Below are 26531 nucleotides of genomic sequence, written 5' to 3' on the forward strand. Positions count from 1 at the left end.
ACCCTCCTGCATGTTCAGGCCCTGATCACACAAAATCTTTTTCACTCCATCTTTCCACCTCCAGTTTGGTCTCCCACTTCTCCTCGTTCCCTCCACCTCCAACACATATATCCTCTTGGTCAATCTTTCCTCACTCATTCTCTCCATGTGCCCAAACCATTTCAAAACACCCTCTTCTGCTCTCTCAACCACGGTCTTTTTATTTCCACACATCTCTCTTACCCTTACATTACTTACTCGATCAAACCGCCTCACTCCACACATTGTCCTCAAACATCTCATTTCCAGCACATCCATCCTCCTGCGCACAACTCTATCCAAAGCCCACACCTCGCAACCATACATTGTTGGAACCACTATTCCTTCAAACATACCCATTTTTGCTTTCCGAGATAATGTTCTCGACTTCCACACATTCTTCAAGGCTCCCAGGATACATATACATACACAGACATATACATATATACACATGTATATATTTATACACCCCTCAATATTGTATTATGCACGAGAGGGCCAACACATATCTTACAACCAGTTTTGGCTCACTCTCCCTCGCAGCCAGAGTGCTGATGTTCATCTGGTTTTCCAGCATGCTTCAGGTTGCGATGAGAGGCTTGGAGGCATGAGCATGCCCTGGTGAACAACCCGAGTTGATTTTGATCATTAGTAGGAAGTGAATAAATGTTGATGGTCTATCTGAGTTTGTCCCCTTCTGATACCTTATTGCCGAAGGTTTCCTGCTCTGTTGTCACGATGGGGAAGTGAAAGGACTAGGCAAAAAAGGGAAATAGCTTCAGTCATTAGTCTGTACAAGGCATAAAGGCCAGTAAGGGAAATGTCAAGGATTGTCGGTGTTAAGTGTCCAATCAGGGCAGGTATGGACAAAGTGATTTTGCAGCACTGGAGGTAAGGCAACATCAGCATATAAAGGAAGACCCGGGAAGGCTCAGAAGACTTCACACCCGCGCTAACCATCTTGAAATGAGATCTAGAAGCTAATTCACATTTGTCAGCATGGGAATTAAAAGAATAAACCCAAAACTGATTGGTGAAGTGTCAGTAAGGACCATTCATCAACCTATCCACAACCACCTGCACTTCAGCTGCCATCAAGCCTGAAAGAACCCTCTCCTCACCCTTATGGCAAGGTAGCCAAGGGTCACATTTGCCAAGACATATCTTCAGTCGGATAAGACCAAATGGAAGCACATTCTATGGAGGGGTGTAGCCACATTTTTTGACTGGGAACCAAGTTAGCATGTTTATTGTTATGCCAGGAGTGACCCCTCTCAATCCCAAGGACACTTTCACGAGTGTTAAACAACCTGATTCTGTCATGCTTTGGGGTTGTTCTTATTATGGAATTGGTGACCTTGTCCTGCTTCCTAGAAATCAAGCCATGAATCAGCACAATTATCTCAAGCTACTGATGGGCTATTCACTAGACTGTAATCAGAAAAGCAATGTGGATGTGTTCCTGCAGGATGGCACTCCTTGCCATACAGCAAAATCTGTGAAGCAGTGGCTTACTGACTGTGGAGTCGACTTTATTACTGATTGGCTTGGAAATATCCCAGATATTAATCTGATAGAGAACTTGTGGAGCTTCATTAAGCATTGACTTTCAAGGACGGATGCTAGCAGTGTCCCCAAGCTTGAGGCGGCCATTCACAAAGAATTGCACAATTTGGACCCACAGCTTCTTAAGAACTTGGCGGAATTGGTGCCTTCATGCCTTCAAGAATGTATAAAGAGGAAAGGGAAGCTAATTGCCTATAAAAGGTAGAAAAGACTAATGAATAGTTTATCTTTATTTTCATCCATTGGCTACCCATGCGTAATGCAGTGTCATGATGTGTATATTCGAAAAATTTTCTTACATTTTTCTTTCTTTCTTCACAGCTCCAGAAACCCTCAATTCACTCCCAGCAGACCCCGTGACAGAAGTTTTAGAAGATACAACATTAGGCCACTCTAATCACATTTATGATCTCAGTTGTAAGATCTGCACAGGGAAACAAGACCCTTCATATGTTCAGCAAGATACGGTGAGTGTCAGTTGTATTTTAACACTTAAACTGCACATTTCGTCTGAAATGACTCTTCCCTGTATGAAAAAAAAAAATTACATAATACAGTAAACTCTCGATTTAACTGAGTAATTGGGAGAAAGGGGTGTCCGTTAATGCCAAAAGTCCATTAAATTGAATGTAACGTATGGGCCATGTTTTGATACAATATATAATATACATTAATATGATATTCAGTTCACATGCTTTAACTCCTGTGTCACTTGATGCCATTTTGAATTGTAAGGATTGCAAAATTATTTAATGAAGTCACAGTTCTCTGTATACAACCTGACCACATGGTAGCTTGTGGCAGACAGACGGAAACAGAGTGAATATATCCCATGCTACCAAAAACAAGTGCGATATGAATTGCGCATGGTGTGGCATTTGAGATTCTTTTATTTTTTTCATTCTAAGATTATTGTTAATTAATGTATTATGATTAACCCAGTCCATTAAATCCAAAATCTGATATATCAGAGTCCTTTGAATCTGAAATCTGTTATATCAGGGTCTGTTAAATTGGAAATCTGTTATATTGGTGTCCATTATATCAAGGGTTCACTATATAGGTATTGTTATACTTCAGTAAAAATATTACAATGTTGTTTATTCTAGAGCTAAGTAATTTTTTATTATTCAGTGTTTTATTCTGAGATAAAGAGTAGCAGCGTGAGATTAAAGGAGGGTTTTCCAGTCTCCCCTCCAGCCCGCTTTAGTCTCCTTTGATTACACACAGGGAATACGGAGGTAGAATTCATTCTACCCTACTCTGAATAGTATTTATTTATTATTTATTATACTTTGTCACTGTCTCCCACGTTAGCAAGGTAGCGCAAGGAAACAGACAAAAGAATGGTCCAACCCACCCACATGTCATGTATATACATACACGCCTATATGCACATATACATACCTATACATTTCAACATATGCACAGACATATACATATATACACATTTACATATTCATACCTGCTGCCTTCATCCATTCCCCTTGCCATCCCATCACACATGAAATGGCACCCCCCTCCCCCTTGGACATGCGAGGTAGTGCTAGGAAAAGACAACAAAGGCCACATTCGTTCACACTCAGTCTCTATCTGTCGTGTGTAATGCACTAAAACCACAGCTCTCTTTCCACATCCAGGCCCCACAAAACTTTCCATGGTTTACCCCAGACACTTCATATGCCCTGTATGGTCAGGTCTTGATTGCTCAAAATCTTTTTCACTCCATCCTTCCACCTCCAATTAGGTCTCCCACTTCTCCTCATTCCCTCCACCTCTGACACATATGTCTTCTTTGTCAATCTTTCCTCACTCATTCTCTCTGTGTGCCCAAACCATTTCAATACACCATCTTCTGCTCTCTCAACCACACTCTTTTTATTTCTACACATCTCTCTTACCCTTTCATTACTTACTTGATCACACCACCTCACACCACATATTGTCCTCAAGCATCTTATTTCCAACACATCCACTCTCCTCCACACAACCCTGTCTATAGCCTACGCCTCACAACCATAGAACATTTTGGAACAATATTCCTTCAAACATACCCATTTTTGCTCTCAGAGAAAACCTTCTCGCCTTCCATGTATTCTTCAATGCTCCCAGAAACCTTCACCCCCTCCCCCAACCTGTGACTTAATTCTGCTTCCATGGTTCCATCCACTGCTAAATCCACTCCCAGATATCTAAAACACTTTACTTCCTCCAGTTTTTCTCCATTCAAACCTATCTCCCAAGGGACTTGTGTCCTTCAAATCTACTGAACTCAATAAATAACCTTGCTCTTATTCACATTTACTCTCAGCTTTCTTCTGTCACACACTTTACCAAACTCATTTACTAGCTTCTGCAGTTTCTCACCCAAATGAGGCACCAGTGCTTTATGATCAGCGAACAACAACTGACTGACTTCCCAAGCCCTCTCATCCACAACAAACAGCATACTTGCCCCTTTCTCCAAAACACTTGCATTCACTTGCCTAACAACCCCACCCACAACCAAATTAAACAACCATGGAGACAAAACGCACCCCTCCCACAAACCAATATTCACTGGGAACCAATCACTTTCCTCTCTTCCTGCTCATACACATGCCTTGCATCCTTGATAAAAACTTTCACTGCTTCTAGCAACTTACCTCCAACACCATATACTCTTAATACCTTCCACAGAGCATCTCTATCAACTCTATCACATGCCTTCAAGATTCATAATTGCTACATACAAAGCCATTTGTTTTTCTAAGTATTTCTCACATACATTCTTCAAAGCAAACCCCTGATCCACACATCCTCTACCACTCCTGAAACTACACTGCTCTTCCCCAATCTGATGCTCTGTACATGCCTTCACTCTCTCAATCAATAACCTCCCATATGATTTCCCAGGAATACTCAACAAACTTATACCTCTGTAATTTGAACACTCGCCTTTATCCCATTTGCCTTTGTACAATGGCACTATGTATGCGTTTCATCAATCCTCAGGCACTTCACCATGAACCATACATACATTGAATATCCTCACCAACCAGTCAACAACACAGTCATCCCCCTTTTTTAATGGATTCCACTGCAATACCATCCAAACCCGCCTGCCTTGCCATCTTTCATCTGCCACATAGCTTTCACTACCTCTTCTCTGTTTACCAAACCATTCTCCCTGACCTGCTTACTTTGCACACCACTTTGACCAAAACACCCTATATCTACCACTCTATCATCAAACACATTTAAAGAACCTTGAAAATACTCACTTCATCTCCTCTCACTTCACCATTACTTGTTGTTACCTCCCGTTTAGCCCCTTAACCGATGTTCCCATTTGTTCTCTTGTCTTATGCACTTTATTTACCTCCCTCCGAAACATCTTTTTATTCTCCGTAAAATTTAACGATACTCTCTCACCCCAACTCTCATTTGTACTCTTTTTCACCTCTTGCACCTTTCTCTTGACCCCTTGCCACTTTGTTTTATACATCTCCCAGTCAATTGCACTATTTCCCTGCAAAAATCGTCCAAATGCCTCTCTCTTCTCTTTCACTAACAATCTGACTTCTTCATCCCACAACTCACTACCCATTTCTAATCTGCCCATCTTACACCTTTCTCATGCCACATGCATCTTTTGCGCAAGCCATCACTGCTTCCCTAAATACATCCCATTCCTCTCCCTTTCCCCTTATGTCATTTGCTCTCACCTTTTTCCATTCTGCATTCAATCTTTCCTGGTACTTCCTCACACAAGTCTCCTTTCCAAGCTCACTTACTCTCACCACTCTCTTTTCCCCAGCATTCTTCTTTTCTGAAAATCTCTACAAATCTTCACCTTTGCCTCCACAAGATAATGATCAGACATCCTCCAGTTGCCCCCCTCAGCACATTAACAGCCAAAAGCCTCTCTTTCACGTACCTATCAATTAACATGTAATCCAGTAATGCTCTCTGGCCATCTCTCCTACTTACATACATATACTTAAGTATATTTATTAGTTATTTTGCTTTGTCGCTGTCTCCTGCATTAGCGATTTAGCGCAAGGAAACAGATGAAAGAATGGCCCAACCCACCCACACACACATGTATATACATATACGTCCACACATGCAAATATACATACCTAGACATCTCTACATATACATATATATATACACACACAGACATATACATATATACACATGTACATAATTCATACTGTCTGCCTTTATTCACTGCCATCGCCACCCCGCCACACAGTAAATAACAACCCACTCCCCTTCAAGTGTGTGAGGTAGCGCTAGGAAAAGACAACAAAGGCCACATTCGTTCACACTCAGTCTCTAGCTGTCATGTAATAATGCACCGAAACCACAGCTCCCTTTTCACATCCAGGCCCACAGAACTTTCCATTTACCCCAGACGCTTCACATGCTCTGGTTCAATCCATTGACAGCACGTCGACCCCGGTATACCACATCATTGCAATTCACTCTATTCCTTATATTCCCTTCACCCTCCTGCATTTTCAGGACCCTATCACTCAAAATCTTTTTCATTCCATCTTTCCACCTCCAGTTTGGTCTCCCTATTCTCCTCATTCCCTCCACCTTTGACACATATATCCTCTTTGTCAATCTTTCCTCACTCATTCTCTCCATGTGACCAAACCATTTCAAAACACCCTCTTCTGCTCCCTCAACCACACTTTTTATTACCACACATCTCTCTTACTCTATTATTACTTACTCGATCAAACCACCTCACACCACATATTGTCCTCAAACATCTCATTTCCAGCACATCCACCCTCCTCTGCACAACTCTATCTATAGCCCATGCCTCGCAACCATACAACATTGTTGGAACCACTATTCCTTCAAACATGCCCATTTTTGCTTTCCGAGATAATGTTCTTGACTTCCACACATTCTTCAACGCTCCCAGAACTTTCGCCCCCTCCCCCACCCTATGATTCACTTCCGCTTCCATGGTGCTATCCACTGCCAAATCCACTGCTAGATATCTAAAGCACTTTCTTCCTCCAGTTTTTCTCCATTCAAACTTACTTCCCAATTGACTTGTCCCTCAACCCTACTGTACCTAATAACCTTGCTCTTATTCACATTTACTCTCAGCTTTCTTCTTTCATACACTTTACCAAACTCAGTCACCAGCTTCTGCAGTTTCTCACTCGAATCAGCCACCAGCGCTGTATCATCAGCGAACAACAACTGACTCACTTCCCAAGCTCTCTCATCCACAACAGACTTCATACTTGCCCCTCTTTCCAAAACTCTTGCATTCACCTCCCTAACAACCCCATCCATAAACAAATTAAACAACCATGGAGACATCACACACCCCTGTCATAAGCCTACATTCACTGAGAACCAATCACTTTCCTCTTCCTACATGTACACATCCCTTACATCCTTGATAAAAACTTTTCACTGCTTCTAACAACTTGCCTCCCACACCATATATTCTTAATACCTTCCACAGAGCATGTCTATCAACTCATATGCCTTCTCCAGATCCATAAATGTTACATACAAATCCATTTGCTTTTCTAAGTCTCTCTCACATACATTCTTGGAAGCAAACACCTGATCCATACATCCTCTACCACTTCTAAAACCACACTGCTCTTCCCCAATCTGATGCTCTGTACATGCCTTCACCCTCTCAATCAATACCTTCCCATATAATTTCCTAGGACTACTCAACAAACTTATACCTCTGTAATCTGAGCACTCTCTTTTATCCCCTTTGCCTTTGTACAGTGGCACTATGCAAGCATTCCGCCAATCCTCAGGCACCTCACCATGAGTGATACATATATTAAATAACCTTACCAACCATTCAACACTACAGTCACCCCCTTTTTTGATAAATTCCACTGCAATACCATCCAAACCTGCTGCCTTGCCTCCTTTTATCTAACACAAAGCTTTTACTACCTCTTCTCTGTTTACCAAATCATTCTCCCTAACCCTCTCACTTTGCACACCATCTCAACCAAAACTTCCTATATCTGCCACTTTATCATCAAATACATTCAACAAACCTTCAAAATCCTCACTCCGTCTCCCTCTCACTTCACCACTACTTGATATCACCTCCCCATTAGCCCCCTTCACTGATGTTCCCATTTGTTCCCTTGTCTTACGCATTTTATTTACCTCCTTCCAAAACATCGTTTTATTCTCCATAAAATGTAATGATACTCTCTCACCCCAACTCTCATTTTTTCACCTCTTGCCCCTTTCTCTTGACCTCCTGCCTCTTTCTTTTATACATCTCCCAGTTATATGCATTATTTCCCTGCAAAAATTGTCCAAATGCCTCTCTCTTCTCTTTCACTAATAATCTTACTTCTTCTTCCCACCACTCACTACTCTTTCTAATCTGCCCACCTCCCACGCTACTAATGCCACAAGCATCTTTTGCGCAAGCTATCACTGCTTCCCTAAATACATCCCATTCCTCCCCCACTCCCCTTACTTCCATTGTTCTCACCTTTTTCCATTCTATACTCATTCTCTCCTGGTACTTCCTCACACAAGTCTCCTTCCCAAGCTCACTTACTCTCACCACTCTCTTCATCCCACCATTCTCTCTTCTTTTCTGAAAACCTCTACAAATCTTCACCTTTGCCTCCACAAGATAATGATCAGACATCCCTCCAGTTGCACCTCTCAGCACATTGACATCCAAAAGTCTCTCTTTAGCGCGCCTATCAATTAACATGTAATCCAATAACGCTTTCTGGTCATCTCTCCTACTTACATACATATACTTATGTATATCTCTCTTTTCAAACCAGGTATTCCCAGTCACCAGTCCTTTTTCAGCACATAAAACTACAAGCTCTTCACCATTTCCGTTTACAACACTGAACACCCCATGTACTCCAATTATTTCCTCAACTGCCACATTACTCACCTTTGCATTCAAATCACCCATCACTGTAACCTAGTCTCGTGCATCAAAACTACTAACATATTCACTCATCTGCTCCCTAAACACTTGCCTCCGATGATCTTTCTTCTCATGCCCAGGTGCATATGCACCAATAATCACCCATCTCTCTCCGTCCACTTTCAGTTTTACCCATATCAATCTAGAGTTTACTTTCTTACACTCTATTACATACTCCCACCACTCCTGTTTTAGGAGTAGTGCTACTCCTTCCCTTGCTCTTGTCCTCTCACTAACCCCTGACTTTACTCCTAAGACATTCCCAAACCACTCTTCCCCTTTACCCTTAAGCTTCGTTTCACTCAGAGCCAAAACATCCAGGTTCCTTTCCTGAAACATACTACTTATCTCTCCTTTTTTCTCATCTTCGTTACATCCACACACATTTAGACACCCCAATCTGAGCCTTCGAGGAGGATGAGCACTCCCCGCATGACTCCTTCTTCTGTTTCCCCTTTTAGATTCTAAAAGTTAAAATACAAGGAGGGGAGGGTTTCCAGCCCCCTGCTCCTGTCCCCTTTAGTTGCCTTCTACGACACGTGAGGAATGCATGGGAAGTATTCTTTCTCCCCAGTCCCCTGGGATGATTATTATATATTATATATTATATTATCCCAGGGGATAGGGGATTAAGAATACTTCCCACGTATTCCCTGCGTGTCGTAGAAGGCGACTAAAAGGGGAGGGAGTGGGGGGCTGGAAATCCTCCCCTCTCGTTTTTTTTTTTAATTTTCCAAAAGAAGGAACAGAAGGGGCCAGGTGAGGATATTCCTAAAAAGGCCCAGTCCTCTGCTCTTAACGCTACCTTGTTAACGCGGGAAATGGCGAATAGTTTAAAAAGAAAAAAAAAATATTGTATATCATATATTTTATTTATTATACTTTGTTGCTGTCTCCCGCATCACTACCCCTTCCCATAGGAAAACAGCATCACACTCCCCTGCTTCAGTGAGGTAGTGCCAGGAATACAGACAAAAAGGCCATAATTGTTCACACTCACTCTCTAGCTGTCAAGTGTAATGCTCCAAAACACATCTCCCCATCCACATCCAGGCCCCATAGACCTTTCCATAGTTATCCTAGATGTTTCACATACCCTGGTTCAGTCCATTGACAGTGTGTCGACCCCAGTATGACACATCGTTCCGATTCTTTCGATTCCTTGCTCACCTTTCACTATCCTGTATGTTCAGGCCCTGATCGCTCAGAATCTTTTTAACTCCATCCTTCCACCTTCAGTTTGGTCTCCTGCTTCTCCTTGTTCCCTCCAACTCTGACACATATATCCTTTTTGTCAATCTTTTCTCCTCATTCTCTTCATATCTCCAAACCATTTCAACACACCCTCTTCTGCTCTCTCAACCACGCTCTTTTTATTTCCACACATCTCTCTTACCCTTACATCACTTACTTGATCAAACCACCTCACACCACATATTGTCCTCAAACATCTCATTTCCAACACATCCACCCTCCTCTGTACAACCTTATCTATAGCCCATGCCTTGCAACCACACACAATTTTTGGAACTACTATTCCTTCAAACATACCCATTTTTGCTTTCCAAGATAACGTTCTTTGCTTCCCCACATTCTTCATTGCTCCCAGAACCTTTGCTCTCCCCCCACACTGTGACTCACTTCTGCTTCCATGGTTCCATCTGCTGCTAAGTCCACTTTCAGATACTTAAAACACTTCACTTCCTTCAATTTCTCTCCGTTCAGACTTACATAACAATGAACTTGTCCCTCAACCCAGTTGAACCTAATTACCTAGCTCTTATTCACATTTGCTCTCAACTTTATTCTTTTACACACTTTAACAAACTCACTCACCAACCTCTGCAGTTTCTCACACAAATTAGCCATTAGAGATGTATCATCAGCGAACAACAACTGACACTTCCCAGGCACTCTCATCCACAACTGACTGCATACTTGCCCCTTTCTCCAAAACTCTTGCATTTATCTCCCTAACCACCCCATCCATAAACAGATTAAACATCCTTGGGACATCACACACCCCTGCCGCAGACCGACATTCACTGGGAACCAATCACTCTCCTCACTTCCTACTCGTACACATACAATATGTCCCTGGTAAAAAAAATTTTCTTCTGGCAACTTACCTCCTCCAACATATATCTATAAAACCTTCTACAAAGCATCTCTATCAGCCTTATCATATGTCCTCTCCAGATCCTTAAATGCCACATACAAATCCATTTGTTTTTCTAAGTATTTCTCACATACAGACTTCAAAACAGACACCAGATCCATGCATCTTCTACCACTACTGAAACCACACTGCTCATCCCCTATGTGATGCTCTGTACATGCCCACATTATCTCAATCAATACCCTCCTATATAATTTCCCAGGAATACTCAACAAACTTGTGCCTATGTAGTTGAAATACTCACCTTTATTCCCTTTTCCTTTGTTCAGTGTCACTATGCATACATTCTTCCAATTCTCAGGCAATTCACCATGGTCCATACATAGATTGAATATCCTTACCAACCAATCAACAACACAGTTACCCAGTTTTGTAATAGATTCTAGTACCATCCAAACCTGCTGCCTTGCTGGATTTCATCTGCAAAGCTGTCACTACCTCTTCTCTTTTCACTAAATCATTCTCCCTGACCTACTGCTAAGTCACTCCCAGATATCTAAAACATTTTACTTCCTCTCATTTTTCTCCTTTCATACTTACATCCCAACTAACTTTTCCTTCAACTGTGATAAACCTTATATATTTGCTTTTATTCACATTCACCCACAACTTTCTCCATTCGCATACTCTTTCAGACTCGGTTCCTTCCTGTATGTTCAGGCCCCAGTCGCTCAAAATCTTTTTCACTCCATCCTTCAACTTCCGGTTCAGTCTCCCACTTCTCCTTGTTCCCTCCGCCTCTGACACGTGTCCTCTTTGTCAATTTTTCGTCACTCATTCTCTCCATATGTCCAAATCATTTCAACACACCCTCTTCTGCTTTCTCAACCATACTCTTTATTTCCATACATCTCTCTTACCCTTACATTACTTACTCAATCAAACCCCCTCACACCACACATTGTCCTCAAACATTTCATTTCCAACACATCCACCCTCCTCTGTACAACCATATCTATACCATGCCTCACAACCGTATAACATTGTTGAAACTACTATTCCTTCAAACATACCTATTTTTGCAGGAGAAAATCTGTTTTGGCCCTATTCCTTTCTTCATTAATAAATTCTGTTCAATAATTACAAAGATAGTGATAATCTTCAAAAAAAAAAGTGATAAAAATCTGTGAAAAATATTTACAAAAACAAAACGACACAAAAATGGAAAGATATGAAGAAAAAAATATTGATTCCAACGATCATACTGGATGAAAAATTGGTTGATGTAGAATAAGTTGAGCATTCCTGGGAAATTATATATGGGGGCATTGATCGAGAGGGTGAAGGCATGTACAGAGCATCAGATTGGGGAAGAGCAGTATGGTTTCAGAAGTGGTTAAGGATGTGTTGATCAGCTGTTTGCTTTGAAGATTGTTTGTGAGAAATACTTAGAAAAACAAATGGATTTGTATGTGGCATTTACGGATTTGGAGAAGGCATATGATAGTGTTGATAGAGGTGATTTGTGGAAGGTTTTAAGAGTATATGGTGTGGGAGGTAAGTTGCTAGAAGCAGTGAAAAGTTTTTACCAAGGCATGTATGGCATGTGTACGAGTAGGAAGAGAGGAGAGTGATTAGTTCCCAGTAAATGTCGGTTTGCGGCATGGGTGTAAGTGATGTTCCTATTGTTGTTTAATTTGTTTATGGCTGGGGTGGTTTGGGAGTTAAATGCAAGAGTTTTGGAGATGAGAGGGCCTGGGAAGTGAGTCAGTTGTTGTTCCCCAATGATACAGCTATAGTGGCTGATTCATGTAAGAAACTGCAGAATTTGGTGACTGAGATTGGAAAAGTGTGTGAAAGGAGAGTTGAAATAAATGTGAATAAGAGCAAGGTTATTAGGTTCAGTAGGGTTGAGGGATAAGTTAATTAGGATTTAAGTTTAGATAGAGAAAAATTGGAGGAGGTGAAGTGTTTTAGATATCTTTGCGTGGACTTAGCAGAAAATGGAACCACGAAAGCGGAAGTGAGTCACAGGGTAGGGGAGGGGGCAAAGGTTCTGGAAGTGATGAAGAATGTGTGGAAGGAGAGAATGTTATCTCAGAGAGCAAAAATAGGTATGTTTGAAGGAAAAGTTGTTCTAACAATGTTATATGGTTGCGAGGCATTGGTTATAGATGGAGTTGTATGGAGGAGGGAGGATGTGTTGGAAATTAAATGTTTGAGCACAATATGTGGTGTGAGGTGGCTTGGACGAGTAATTAATGAAAGGGTAAGATTGACGTGTGGAAATAAGAGTTGAGAGAGCAGAAGAGGGTGCATTGAAATGGTTTGGACATATGGAGAGAATGAGTGAGGAGAGATTGACAAAAAGGATGTGTGTCAGAGGTGGAGGGAACAAGAAGTCTGAAACCAAATTGGAGGTGGAAGGATGGAGTGAAAAAGATTTTAAACGATTGGGGCCTGAACATACAGGAGACTGAAAGGTGTGCAAGGAATAGAGTGAATTGGAACAGTGTGGTATACCAGGATCGACGTGCTTTCAGTGGACTGAACCAGGGTATTTGGAGCATTTGGGATAAACCATGGAAAGTTTAGTGGGGCCTGGATGTTGATAGGGAGCTGTGGTTTCAGTGCATTACACATGACAGCTAGAAACTGAGTGTGAACAAAAGTGGCCTTTTTTTGTCTGTTTTTCCTGGCACTACCTTGCTGATGTAGAGGGTAGTGATGCTGTTCCCTGTGGGGTGGGGTAGCACCAGGAATGGATCAAGCCAAGCAACTATGAATATGTACACGTATATTTATGTATATGTTTGTGTATGTCTGTATATGTTGATATGTATTTGTATACATATATATCCCTGGGAATAGGGGAGAGAGAATACTTCCCAAGCATTCCTCACGTGTCATAGAAGGCGGCTAAAAGGGACGGAAGTGGAGGCTAGAAACCCTCCCCTCCTTGTATTTTAACTTTCTAAAAGGGGAAACAGAAGGAGTCACGCAGGGAGTGCTTATCCTCCTCGAAGGCTCAGATTGGGGTGTCTAAATGTGTGTGGATGTGACCAAGATGAGAAAAAAGGAGAGATAGGTAGTATGTTTGAGGAAATGAACCTGGATGTTTTGGCTCTGAGTGAAACGAAGCTCAAGGGTAAAGGGGAAGAGTGGTTTGGGAATGTCTTGGGAGTAAAGTCCGGGGTTAGTGAGAGGACAAGAGCAAGAGATGGAGTAGCACTACTCTTGAAACAGGAGTGGTAGGAGTGTGTGATAGAGTGTAAGAAAGTAAACTCTAGATTGATATAGGTAAAACTGAAAGTGGATTGAGAGAAATGGGTGATTATTGGTGCATATGCACCTGAACATGAAGAAAGATCATGAGAGGCAAATGTTTTGGGAGCAGCTGAGTGAGTGTGTTAATACTTTTGATGCACGAGAGCAGGTTTTATGGTGATGGGTGATTTGAATGCAAAGGTGAATAATGTGGCAGTTGAGGTAATAATTGGTATACATGGGGTGTTCAGTGTTGTAAATGGAAATGGTGAAGGACTGGTGATTGGGTATACCTGGTTTAAAAAGAGAGATATACATAACCTATTAGTTTATGTATATCTGATGGCCAGAGAGCATTATTGGATTATGTGTTGATTGATAGGCACATGAAAGAAAGACTTTTGGATGTTAATGTGGTGAGAGGTGCAACTGGAGGGATGACTGATCATTATCTTGTGGAGGTGAATGTGAAGATTTGTAGAGGTTTTCAGAAAAGAAGAGAGAATGTTGGGATGAAGAGAGTGGTGAGAGTAAGTGAGCCTGGGAAGGAGACTTGTGTGAGGATATACCAGGAGAGACTGAGTACAGAATGGAAAAAGGTAAGAACAAAGGACATAAGGAGAGTGGGGGAGGAATGGGATGTATTTAGGGAAGCAGTGATGGCTTGCGCAATAGATGCTTGTGGCATGAGAAGCGTGGGAGGTGGGCAGATTAGAAAGGGTAGTGAGTGGTAGGATGAAGAAGTAAGAAGATTAGTGAAAGAGAAGAGAGAGGCATTTGTATGATTTTTGCAGGGAAATAATGCAAATGACTGGGATAAGTATGAAAGAAAGAGGCAGGAGGTCAAGAGAAAGGTGCAAGAGGTGAAAAAGAGGGCAAATGAGAGTTGGGATGAGAGAGTATCATTAAATTTTAGGGAGAATAAAAAGACATTTTGGAAAGAGGTAAATAAAGTTCATAAGACAAGGGAGCAAATGGGATCATCAGTGAAGGGGGCTAATGGGGAGTGATAACAAGTAGTGGTGAAGTGAGAAGGAGATGGAGTGAATATTTTGAAGGTTTGTTGAATGTGTTTGATGATAGAGTGGCAGATATAGGGTGTTTTGGTCGAGGTGGTGTGCAAAGTGAAAAGGTTAGGGAGAATGATTTGGTAAACAGAGAAGAGGTAGTGGGGGCTTTGCGGAAGATGAAAGCCTGCTTGGCAGTGGGTTTGGATGGTATTGCAGTGGAAGTTATTAAAAAAGGGGGTGACTGTATTGTTGAGTGGTTGGTAAGGTTATTTAACGTATGTATGACTCATGGTGAGGTGCCTGAGGACTGGCAGAATGCTTGCATAGTGCCATTGTACAAAGGCAAAGGGGATAAGAGTGAGTGCTCAAATTACAGAGGTATAAGTTTGTTGAGTATTCCTGGGAAATTATATGGGAGTGTATTGATTGAGAGGGTGAAGGCATGTACAGAGCATCAGATTGGGGAAGAGCAGTGTGGTTTCTGAAGTGGTAGAGGATGTGTGGATCAGGTGTTTACTTTGAAGAATGTACGTGAGAAATACTTAGAAAAGCAAATGGATTTGTATGTAGCATTTATGGATCTGGAGAAAGCATTTGATAGAGATGCTCTGTGGAAGGTATTAAGAATGTATGGTGTGTGAGGCAAGTTGTTAGAAGCGGTGAAAAGTTTTTATCGAGAATGTAAGGCATGTGTACGAGTAGAAAGAAAGGAAAGTGATTGGTTCTCAGTGAATGTTGGTTTGCGGCAGGGGTGCGTGATGTCTCCATGGTTGTTTAATTTGTTTATGGATGGGGTTGTTAGGGAGATGAATGCAAAAGTTTTGGAAAGAGGGGCTAATATGCAGTCTGTTGGGGATGAGAGAGCTTGGGATGATAAAGCTTTGGTGGCTGATTCGTGTGAGAAACTGCAGAAGCTGGTGACTGAGTTTGGTAAAGTGTGTGAAAGAAGAAAGCTGAGAGTTAATGTGAATAAGAGCAAGGTTATTAGGTACGGTAGGGTTGAGGGACAAGTCAATTGGGAGGTAAGTTTGAATGGAGAAAATCTGGAGGAAGTGAAGTGTTTTAGATATCTGGGAGTGGATTTTGCAGAGGATGGAACCATGGAAGCGGAAGTGAATCAAAGGGTGGGGGAGGGGGCGAAAGTTCTTGGAGCATTGAAAAATGCGTGGAAGTTGAGAACGTTATCTTGGAAACCAAAGGTGGGTATGTTTGAAGGAATAGTGGTTCCAACAATGTTATATGGTTGCAAGGCATGGGCTATAGATAGAGTTATGCGGAGGAGGGTGGATGTTCTGGAAATGAGATGTTTGAGGACAATATGTGGTGTGAGGCAGTTTGATTGAGTAATGGTTTGGTCACATGGAGAGAATGAGTTAGGAAAGATTGACAAAGAGGATATATGTGTCAGAGGTGTAGGGAACGAGAAGAGGGAGACCAAATTGGAGGTGGAAAGATGGAGTGAAAAAGATTTTGAGTGATTGGGGCCTGAACATGCAGGAGGGTGAAAAGCGTGCAAGGAATAGAGTGAATTGGAACGATGTGGTATACCGGGGTCGATGTGCTGTCAATAGATTGAACCAGCACATGTGAAGTGTCTGGGGTAAACCATGGAAAGTTTTGGAGGCCCGGATGTGGAAAGGGAGCTGTGGATTCAATGCATTATACATGACAGCTAGAGACTGATTGTGAATGAATGGGGCCTTTGTTGTCTTTTCCTAGCGTTACCTCGTGCACATGCAGGGGGAGAGGGTTGTCATTTCATGTGTGGCTGGGTGGTGACGGGAATGAATAAGGGCAGACAGTATGAATCATGTACATGTGTATATATGTATATGTCTGTGTGTGTGTATATATATATTTATATGTTAAGATGTGTATGTATGTATAGGTGCATGTGTGGACATGTATGTATATACATGTGTATGTGGGTGAGTTGGGCCATTCTTTCGTCTGTTTCCTTGCACTACCTCGCTAACGCGGGAGACAGTGACAAAGTATAATAAATAGATAAATAGAAATGAAATATAATTGTATATATAAGTGGATGGGCCATTCTTCATCTGTTTCCTGGTGCTACTTCACTGATGCGGGAAACAGAGATTCTGTATAATGATAATGATAGAATTCATCTACAAAAATGTTCTGGCATCCCCGAAGATGATTTATTATATGTGACCTGAATTCTTGCATTAATACTGTAAATGAATTTGTATGAAAATCTTGAAATCATTAATATCACTATTTTTGGTTTAAAAATTCATTGTCATTTTTCCCAGCATGACTTTTTGTGAATATATTTAATGAAAAGGAAAACTTAATGAAGACTACCGACTGCGCTATAGTCAGTAGAAGTTATCAAGCCTGTAAGAGAGCTACTTGGGCAGGTTATGGTAGATTTAGTTTACACTGGTAATTTCATTTCCACAATAGAGTATATAATGTTGAATCATGAAGAAAATATCAAATATTACTGAGAAAGGCCAAGACTGAGAAAAGGCCATGACCATATTTAATGGGATCCCCAAAGATGGATCATGAGTCATTAAAGTTGACTGCTAAGACAAACATATGAACAGTGGACAATGTTCCTCCCTTGAAGTCCAAGAAAATGTTACCAATACAATGCCCATGATTAGGACATTCAGTTTCAGCTAAGAATAAAAATAAAATAATTTTTCCTTTTTTTTTTTCTCCATTTGATTTTTTTGCTAAATCATTAACCCTTTCCACCTATTATGGTAAATGGGTGTGGGTATACTGTACACATTTTACCTTTTATTGATGAGTGTAAGTGCTTACTTTGTATTATTGCATTGTCATACCTATCATACCCTTTAGTTAAGGTTTGAATACAGAAGTATTATGATGGATAAAAACTTCTGTGTTTAAGTGGCAAAATTATGTATATGATGATTTAGAAGTTGATGTCTGTAAATGTTCCCAAAGTAATGATTGATACAGGAACTGCTTTTCCTTTTAGTAAGGTTTATTGTCTCGAATTTTGTTCTAGGGGTAAAGATTGATGAGTTGAATGATTTCATGCATTGTATTTTTTACATTCCAAATTTTTTTTTGACATATGGGAGGGTATTGATTGAGAGGGTAAAGGCATGCACAGAGCATCAGAATTGGGAAGAACAGTGTGATTTCAGAAGTGGTGGAGGATGTGTGGATCAGGTATTTGCATTGAAGAATGTATGTGAGAAATACTTAGAAAAACAGGTGGATTTGTATGTAGCATCTATGGATCTGGAGAAGGCATGTGACTGAGTTGATAGAGATGCTTTTTGGAAGGTATTAAGAGTATATGGTGTGGGAGGCAAGTTGCTGGAAGCAGTGAAAAGCTCTTATCAAGGATGTAAGGCATGTGTATGAGTAGGAAGAGAGGAAAGTGATTGGTTCCCAATGAATGTCGGTTTGCGACAGGGGTGCATGATGTCTCCATGGTTGTTTAATTTGTTTATGGATGGGATTGTTAGAGAGGTGAATGCAAGAGTTTTGGAGAAAGGGGCAAACATGGAGTCAGTTGTTGATTGAGACAGCTTGGGAAGTGAGTCAGTTGTTGTTCACTGATGATACAGCGCTGTTGGCTGATTCGGGTGAGAAACTGCAGAAGCTGGTGACTGAGTTTGGTAAAGTGTGTGAAAGAAGAAAGCTGAGAGTGAATGTGATTAAGAGCAAGGTTATTAGGTTCAGTAGGGTTGAGGGGCAGTTGATTGGGAGGTAAGTTTGAATGGAAAGAAACTGGAGGAAGTGAAGTGTTTTAGATATCTAGGAGTGGATTTACCAGCAGCTGGAACCATGGAAGTGGAAGTGAGCCACAGGGTGGGGGAGGGGGCAAAGGTTCTGGGAGCTTTGAAGAATGTGTGGAAGGCAAGAACGTTATCTTGGAGAGCGAAAATGGGTATGTTTGAAGGAATAGTGGTTCCAACAATGTTATATGGTTGTGAGGCATAGATAGGGTTGTGAGGTGGAGGGTGGATATGTTGGAAATGAAATGTTTGAGGGTAATATGTGGTGTGAGATGGTTTGATCGAGTAATTAATTAAAGGGTCAGAGAGATGTGTAGTAATAGAGTGTGGTTGAGAGAGTAGAAGAGGGTGTATGGAAATGGTTTGGTCACTTGGAGAGAATGAGTTAGGAAAGATTGACATAGAGGATATATGTGTCATAGGTGGAGGGAATGAGGAGAAGTGGGAGATCAAATTGGAGGTGGAAGGATGGATTGAAAAAGATTTTGAGCAATCGGGGCCTGAACATACAGGAGGGTGAAAGGTGTGCAAGGAATAGAGTGAATTAGAACGATGTGGTACACTGGGGTCGACATGCTGTCAATGGATTGAAGCAGGGCATATGAAGCGTCTAGGGTAAAACATGGAAAGTTTTGTGGGGCCTGGATGTGGAAAGGAAGCTGTGGTTTAGGTGCATTACACATGACATCTAGAGACTGAGTGTGAACAAATGTGGCCTCTGTTGTCTTTTCCTTGCTCTACCTCGCACCCACAGGGGAAGGGGTGGTGCCATTTCGTGTGTGGTGCGGTGGTGATGGAATTGGATGAAGGCAGCAAGTATGAATAGGTACATGTGTATATACGTTTATGTCTGTGTATGTATATGTATTTCAGTTTTACCCATATTAATCGAGAATTTACTTTCTTACATTCTATCACATACTCTCACAACTCCTGTTTCAGGAGTACTGCTACTCCTTCCCTTGCTCTTGTCCTCTCACTAACCCCTGACTTTACTCCCAAGACATTCCCAAACCACTCTTCCCCTTTACCCTTGAGCTTCGTTTCACTCAGAGCCAAAACATCCAGGTTCCTTTCCTCAAACATACTACCTATCTCTCCTTTTATCACATCTTGGTTACATCCACACACATTTAGACACCCCAGTCTGAGCCTTCGAGGAGGATGAGCACTCCCCACGTGACTCCTCTTCTGTTTCCCATTTTAGAAAGTTAAAAAAAAAATACAAGGAGGAGAGGATTTCTGGCCCCCCACTCCCGTCCCCTCTAGTCGCCTTCTACGACACGCGAGGAATGCGTGGGAAGTATTCTTTGACCCCTATCCTCAGGGATAATATACATATATATACATATATATATACATACACATACATACGCACATACACACACATACACATATATACATATGAAAAATGTAAGAAATAATTTAGAAAACTGAAACTTCTAGCTGGGAGGTCGGTTTGAATGGAGAAAAACTGGAGGAAGTAAAGTGTTTTAGATATTTAGGAGTGGATCTGGCAGCGGATGGAACCATGGAAGCGAAAGTGGATCATAGGGTGGGGGAGGGGGCAAAAATTCTGGGAGCCTTGAAGAATGTGTGGAAGTCGAGAGCATTATCTCGGAAAGCAAAAATGGGTATGTTTGAAGGAATAGCGGTTCCAACAATGTTGTATGGTTGCGAGGCATGGGCTATGGATAGAGTTGTGCGCAGGAGGATGGATGTGCTGGAAATGAGGTGTTTGAGGACAATGTGTGGTGTGAGGTGGTTTGATCGAGTAAGTAACGTAAGGGTAAGAGAGATGTGTGGAAATAAAAAGAGCGTGGTTGAGAGAGCAGAAGAGGGTGTTTTGAAATGGCTTGGTCACATGGAGAGAATGAGTGAGGAAAGATTGACCAAGAGGATATATGTGTTGGAGGTGGAGGGAACGAGGAGTGGGAGACCAAATTGGAGGTGGAAAGATGGAGTGAAAAAGATTTTGTGTGATCGGGGCCTGAACATGCAGGAGGGTGAAAGGAGGGCAAGGAATAGAGTCAATTGGATCGATGTGGTATGCCGAGGTTGACGTGCTGTCAGTGGATTGAATCAGGGCATGTGAAGCGTCTGGGGTAAACCATGGAAAGCTGTGTAGGTATGTATATTTGCGTGTGTGGACGTATGTATATACATGTGTATGGGGGTGGGTTGGGCCATTTCTTTCGTCTGTTTCCTTGCGCTACCTCGCAAACGCGGGAGACAGCGACAAAGTATGATAAAAAAATATAAGTATGTATACGTTGAAATGTATAGGTATGCATATGTGTGTGTGTGTGGGCATTTATGTATATACATGTGTTTGTGGGTGGGTTGGGCCATCCTTTCGTCTGTTTCCTTGTGCTACCTCACTAACGCAGGAGACAGCGACTAAGTATAATAAAAAATGAATAAAATTATATTTACTATATCTCTTTTCAGAAACCTCATAGAGATAAATCTCAGGAAAAGCACAGGAAAGTTTGTAAGGATGAAGACCCATTGAAAACAAGAAAAGACAGAAAAATGTCCTCAGATAAGGAGAAAAAGGAAAGAAGGGACAGTACAGACAAAGAAAGACATCGGCACAAAAGCAAAGATAGTGATAAAGACAGGAAAGCAAGAGATGGAAAGAGCAGAGACAAAGAGAAAGACAGGGATAATAGGGATAAAGAAAGAGAAAAAACAAAAAGCAAGGATACAAATAAAGATGAACAGATAAGTGATAAAGAAAAAGATCGTGACAAACACAAAAGTGTTAAAAGTATTGGTAGAGAGAGACATAAAAGTAATAGTGGTAGCAATGATAAGAAGAAGGACAAGGAAAGAAGGGACTCAAAAGACAGAAGAGATGATAGAGATAGAAAACACAAGGAAAAACACAGAGATAAGAGAGGTTCAAAAGATGATAAGGAGAGAAAAAGAAAAGAGACTGAAAGAGATGAAAGAAAACGGAAACACAGTGAATCTCGCAGTTATGAAAGGAAAAGAAGGGAAAGTGAAAGAGAAATTTCAAGGAAAAGAGATAGTGCTAATGATGAGAGACAGAAGGAAGAAGTGAGTACAAGTGAAGATGTGGTGTTTGACTTCTCCCGTGTGGGTAGACATTTTTCTTCATACATGGACTCTGATGCCAAGGATGCAGAACCAACTTCTACTGTTGTTGGGTAAGTCTTTAAACAATGATTATTTAGATTAGCCAGTTATCTTAGAAGATGAGGTACAGAGGTTACAAGTACCCATAGGAAGATATATTTCTTTCCACATTTAAACCTTTAACCGTTTCAGTCATTAGCTTTGTCAGTTATTTGCATTCCCTCCAGGCTAAGTTTTTTTCAGAAAATTAAGAAAAGAAAATAAAAGATGTTCTTATAGATAGATTCAACATAATGTTAAAAGACTTTTTTTACATGTTTGCTGTTGCCCATGTTAGTTAGGTAGTGCCAAGAACAGATGAGGAAAGGGTCTCATTTGTGCTTATCCTTATTCTAGCTGTCTTATGTTAATATACAAAATGCACAGCCCTGTATCTATAACCAGATCACACAGACCTTCCTTGGTTTCTCCTAGCTGCTTCATATGACCTTGTTAGTCCATTGACAATTCTGTGAATACCTGATGTCATTGTGGGTCTTCACCCCCAATTCCAGACAGGGTCAAGGCTGCTGGAATGGGTTGTTCGTTAAACAAGCTGTTGGAAGTGGCAGTGCTCAGGCCTCCATTTTCCTCACAGTCTGGATGGTCTGGTACTCTCTGTAGGTTCTTCTCCAGTAATTTGATTCCTGTAGTACATTAATGGCATGTGCAAAATATGCATGTGGCATGAGAAAGGTGGGCAAATTGGAAAGGCTAGTGAGTAGTGGGGTGAAAAAGTAAAGTTGTCAGTGACAGAGGAAAGAGAGGCGTTTGGACGATACTTGCAAGGAAGGAGAGCAAATGACTGGGAGATGTATAAAAGAAAGTGGTAGGAGGTCAAGAGGAAGGTGCAAGGGTTGAAAAAGTGGACAATTGAGAGTTGGGGTGAGAGAGTATCATTTTACTTTAAGGAGAATAAAAAAATGTTTTGGAAGGAGTTAAAGACAAGAGAACAGATGGGAACATTGGTGAAGGGGGCAATGGGGGAAGTAATAACAGGTAGTGATGAAGTGAGAAGGAGATGGAGTGAGTATTTTGAAAGTTTGTTGAATGTGGCAGATGTAGGGTGTTTTGGTTGGGATGGTGGGTAAAGTGAGAGGGTCAGGGAGAATGGTTTGGTTAAGAGAGAAGAGGTAGTGAGATTTTCACTTAAGATAAAATCTGGCAGGGTGGCAGGTTTGGATGGTATTGCTGTAGAATTTATTAAGAAAAGGGGCGACTGTGTTGTTGACTGGTTGGTAAGGATATTCATTGCATGCATGGGTCATGGTGAAGTGTCTGAGGATTTGTGGAATGCATGCATAGTGCCATTGTACAAAGGCAAAGGGAATAAAGGTGAGTGTTCAGACTACAGAGGCATAAGTTTTTTTAGTTTTCCTGGGAAAATTTATGGGAAGGTATTGATTGAGAGGGTGAAGGAATGTACAGAGCATCAGTTTGCGGAAGAGCAGTGTGGTTTCAGAAGTGGTAGAAGATGTGTGGATCGGGTGTTTGCTTTGAAGAATTTTTGTGTGAAAAATACTTAGAAAACAGATGGATTTGTATGAAGCATTTATGAATTTGGAGAAGGCATATGTTAGGGTTGATAGAGATGTTTTGTGGAAGGTTTTAAGAGTATATGGTTTGGGAGGTAAACTGCTAGAAGCAGTTAAAAGCTCTTACCAAGGAGGTATGGCATGTGTATGACTTGGTAGGAAAGGAGAGTAATTGGTTCCCAGTTGAGGTCGGGTTGTGGCAGGGGCTTGTGATGTCCCCATGGTTGTTTAATTTGTTTGTGGTTGGGGTTGTTAGGTAGGTGAATGCAAGAGTTTTGGAGAGAGGGGCAAGTATGCAGTCTGTAGGGATGAGAGGGCCTGGGAAGTGAGTCAGTTGTCGTTTGCCGATGATACATCTCTGGTGGCTGATTCAAGTGAGAAACTGTAGAAGTTGGTGACTGAGTTTGGAAAAATGCATGAAAGGAGAAAGTTGAGAGAAAATATGAATAAGAGGAAGGTTATTAGGTTCTGTAGGATTGAGGGACAAGTTAATTGTAATGTAAGTTTGAATGGAAAAAACTGGAGGAAATGAAGTGTTTTAGATATCTGGGAGTGGGCTTAGCAGTGAATGCAACCTTGTAAATGGAAATGAGTCACAGGGTAGGGGAGGGGGAAAAGGTTCTGGGAGCGATGAAGAATGTATGGCAAGAGAAAATGTTATCTCACAGAGGAAAAATGGGTATGTTTGAAGGAATAGTAGTTCCAACAATGTTATATGATTGTGAGGCATTAGCTATAGATAGGGTTGTATGGAGGAGGGTGGATGTGTTGGAAATGTAGTGTTTCAGGCCAATATTTGGTGTGAGATGGTTTGATTGAGTAAGTGATGAAAGGGTAAGAGATGTATGGAAATATAAAGGGTGTGGTTGAAAGAGTAGAAGAGGGTGTGTTGAAATGGTTTGGACATAATAGAGAGAATGAGTTTGGAAAGATTGACAAAACAGTTATAAGTGTCAGAGGTGGAGAGCTCAAGAAGTGGGAGGCCAAATTATTGGTGGAAAGATGGAATGAAAAAGATTTTGAGTGATCAAGGCCTTAACCAACCGGAGGGTGAGAGGAGTGCAAGGAATAGAGTGAATTGGAACATTGTGGTATATTGGGGTCAACATGCTGGCAGTGGACTGAACCAGGGTATGTGAAATGTCTGGGGTAAACCATGGAAAGGTCTGTGGGGCCTAGATGTGGATAGGGAGTTGTGGTTTTGGTGCAGTACACATGACAGTTAGAGACTGAGTGTGAACAATTGTGGCCTTTTATGTCTTTTTTCTGAAGCTATCTCACTGAAGTAGCAGGTAGTGATGCTGTTTCATGTGGGGCGCATTAGTACCTGGAATGGATGAAAACCAGCAAGTATGGATATGTTCTTGTGTATGTATACGTATATGGGCCATTCTTCGTCTGTTTCCTGGCTCTGCCTCGCTGACGGAGGAAACAGCGGTCAAGTATAATAATTATAATGATAAAACTACTACATTAATATGGATTTATCCCTGGGGATAGGGGAGAAAGAATACTTCCCACACATTCCTCACATGTCGTAGAAGGCGACTAAAGGGGTCGGGGGCGGGTGGCTGGAAACCCTCCCCTCTTTGTATTTTAACTTTCTAAAAGGGGAAACAGAAGGAGTCATGCAGGGAGTGCTCATCCTCCTCAAAGGCTTAGATTGGAGTGTCTGAATGTGTGTTGATGTAACCAAGATGAGAGAAAAGGAGAGATTGGTAGTATGTTTGAGGAAAGGAACCTGGAAGTTTTGGCTCGTAGTGAAATGAAGCTCAAGGGTAAAGGGTACGAGTGGTTTGGAAATGTCTTGGGAGTGAAGTGAGGGGTTAGTGAGAGGACAAGAGCAAGGGAAGGAGTAGCACTACTCCTGAAACAGGAGTGGTGGGAGGATGTGATAGAGTGTAAGAAAGTAAACTCTAGATTGATATGGGTAAAACTGAAAGTGGATGGAGAGAGATGGGTGATTATTGGTGCATATGCACCTGGGCATGAGAAGAAAGATCATGAGAGGCAAGTTTGTTCGGGAGCAGCTGAGTGAGTGTGTTAGTGATTTTGATGCACAAGACCGGGTTATAGTGATGGGTGATTTGAATGGAAAGGTGAGTAATGTGGCAGTTGAGGGAATAATTGGTGTACATGGGGTGTTCAGTGTTGTAAATGGAAATGGTGAAGATCTTGTAGATTTATGTGCTGAAAAAGGACTGGTGATTGGGAATACCTGATTTAAAAAGTGAGATATACATAACTACCTTGGCCCACCAGTGATGCTACTACGTTTGTGAATCAGGAACCATTGCAATACAAACCCCGCCAGGTGGTAGAGTTTCCCGCAGTGTATCGAGACAGACTTCCCCAGAACTTTTTTAAAGGGGAAGTAAATGTTTACAGTTGTGTTACTGGAGTGATAGTTTTCATACATGGTGTTTTGACAAGAAAATAGTGAAAATTGGCGAAAAATGTAGCTTAGACATTGAAGCTTATTGATACAGTGGTTAAATTGATGAGAACTGCTATTGACGTTTGTGTGGATAAATTGTGCATTTCCTTTTTTCCAGAGCCAGAGGTTGAACCATTGTGTGACATTCAGTTTTTCGTTCATTTCAAGCTAGAAGTTTCAGTTTTCTAAATTGTTTCTTACATTTTTTCATATGTATGTATATGTATGTGTGTGTGTGTGTGTGTGTGTATATGTGCGTATGTATGTGTATGTGTGTGTATGTGTATATGTATATATATATATGTATATTATCCCTGGAGATAGGGGTCAAAGAATACTTCCCACGTATTCCTCGCGTGTCGTAGAAAGCGACTAGAGGGGACGGGAGCGGGGGGCCAGAAATCCTCCCCTCCTTGTATTAACTTTCTAGAATGGGAAACAGAAGAAGGAGTCATGCGGGGAGTGCTCATCCTCCTCGAAGGCTCAGAGTGGGGTGCCTAAATGTGTGTGGATGTAACCAAGATGTGAAAAAAGGAGAGATAGGTAGTATGTTTGAGGAAAGGAACCTGGATGTTTTGGCTCTGAGTGAAACGAAGCTCAAGGGTAAAGGGGAAGAGTGGTTTGGGAATGTCTGGGGAGTAAAGTCAGGGGTTAGTGAGAGGACAAGAGCAAGGGAAGGAGTAGCAATACTCCTGAAACAGGAGTTGTGGGAGTATGTG

The 26531-nt window shown here is 41.5% G+C and overlaps 1 protein-coding gene across 1 annotated transcript in view; it reads left to right on the forward strand.

The window, feature by feature from the left end:
• Nucleotides 1–1841: 1841 nt before the first annotated feature.
• LOC139749885 (uncharacterized) overlaps nt 1842–26531 on the forward strand; it is a 230545-nt gene continuing 205855 nt past the window's right edge. The window contains exons 1-2 of the mRNA XM_071664267.1: nt 1842–2051; nt 21148–21872. Coding sequence (XP_071520368.1) covers nt 1854–2051; nt 21148–21872 — 923 coding nt within the window. The 5' untranslated portion in view covers nt 1842–1853. The remainder of the gene's footprint in view (nt 2052–21147; nt 21873–26531) is intronic.

This window comes from Panulirus ornatus, chromosome 8 (assembly GCF_036320965.1).
Source record: "Panulirus ornatus isolate Po-2019 chromosome 8, ASM3632096v1, whole genome shotgun sequence".
In the NCBI taxonomy this organism is placed as follows: Eukaryota; Metazoa; Arthropoda; class Malacostraca; order Decapoda; family Palinuridae; genus Panulirus; species Panulirus ornatus.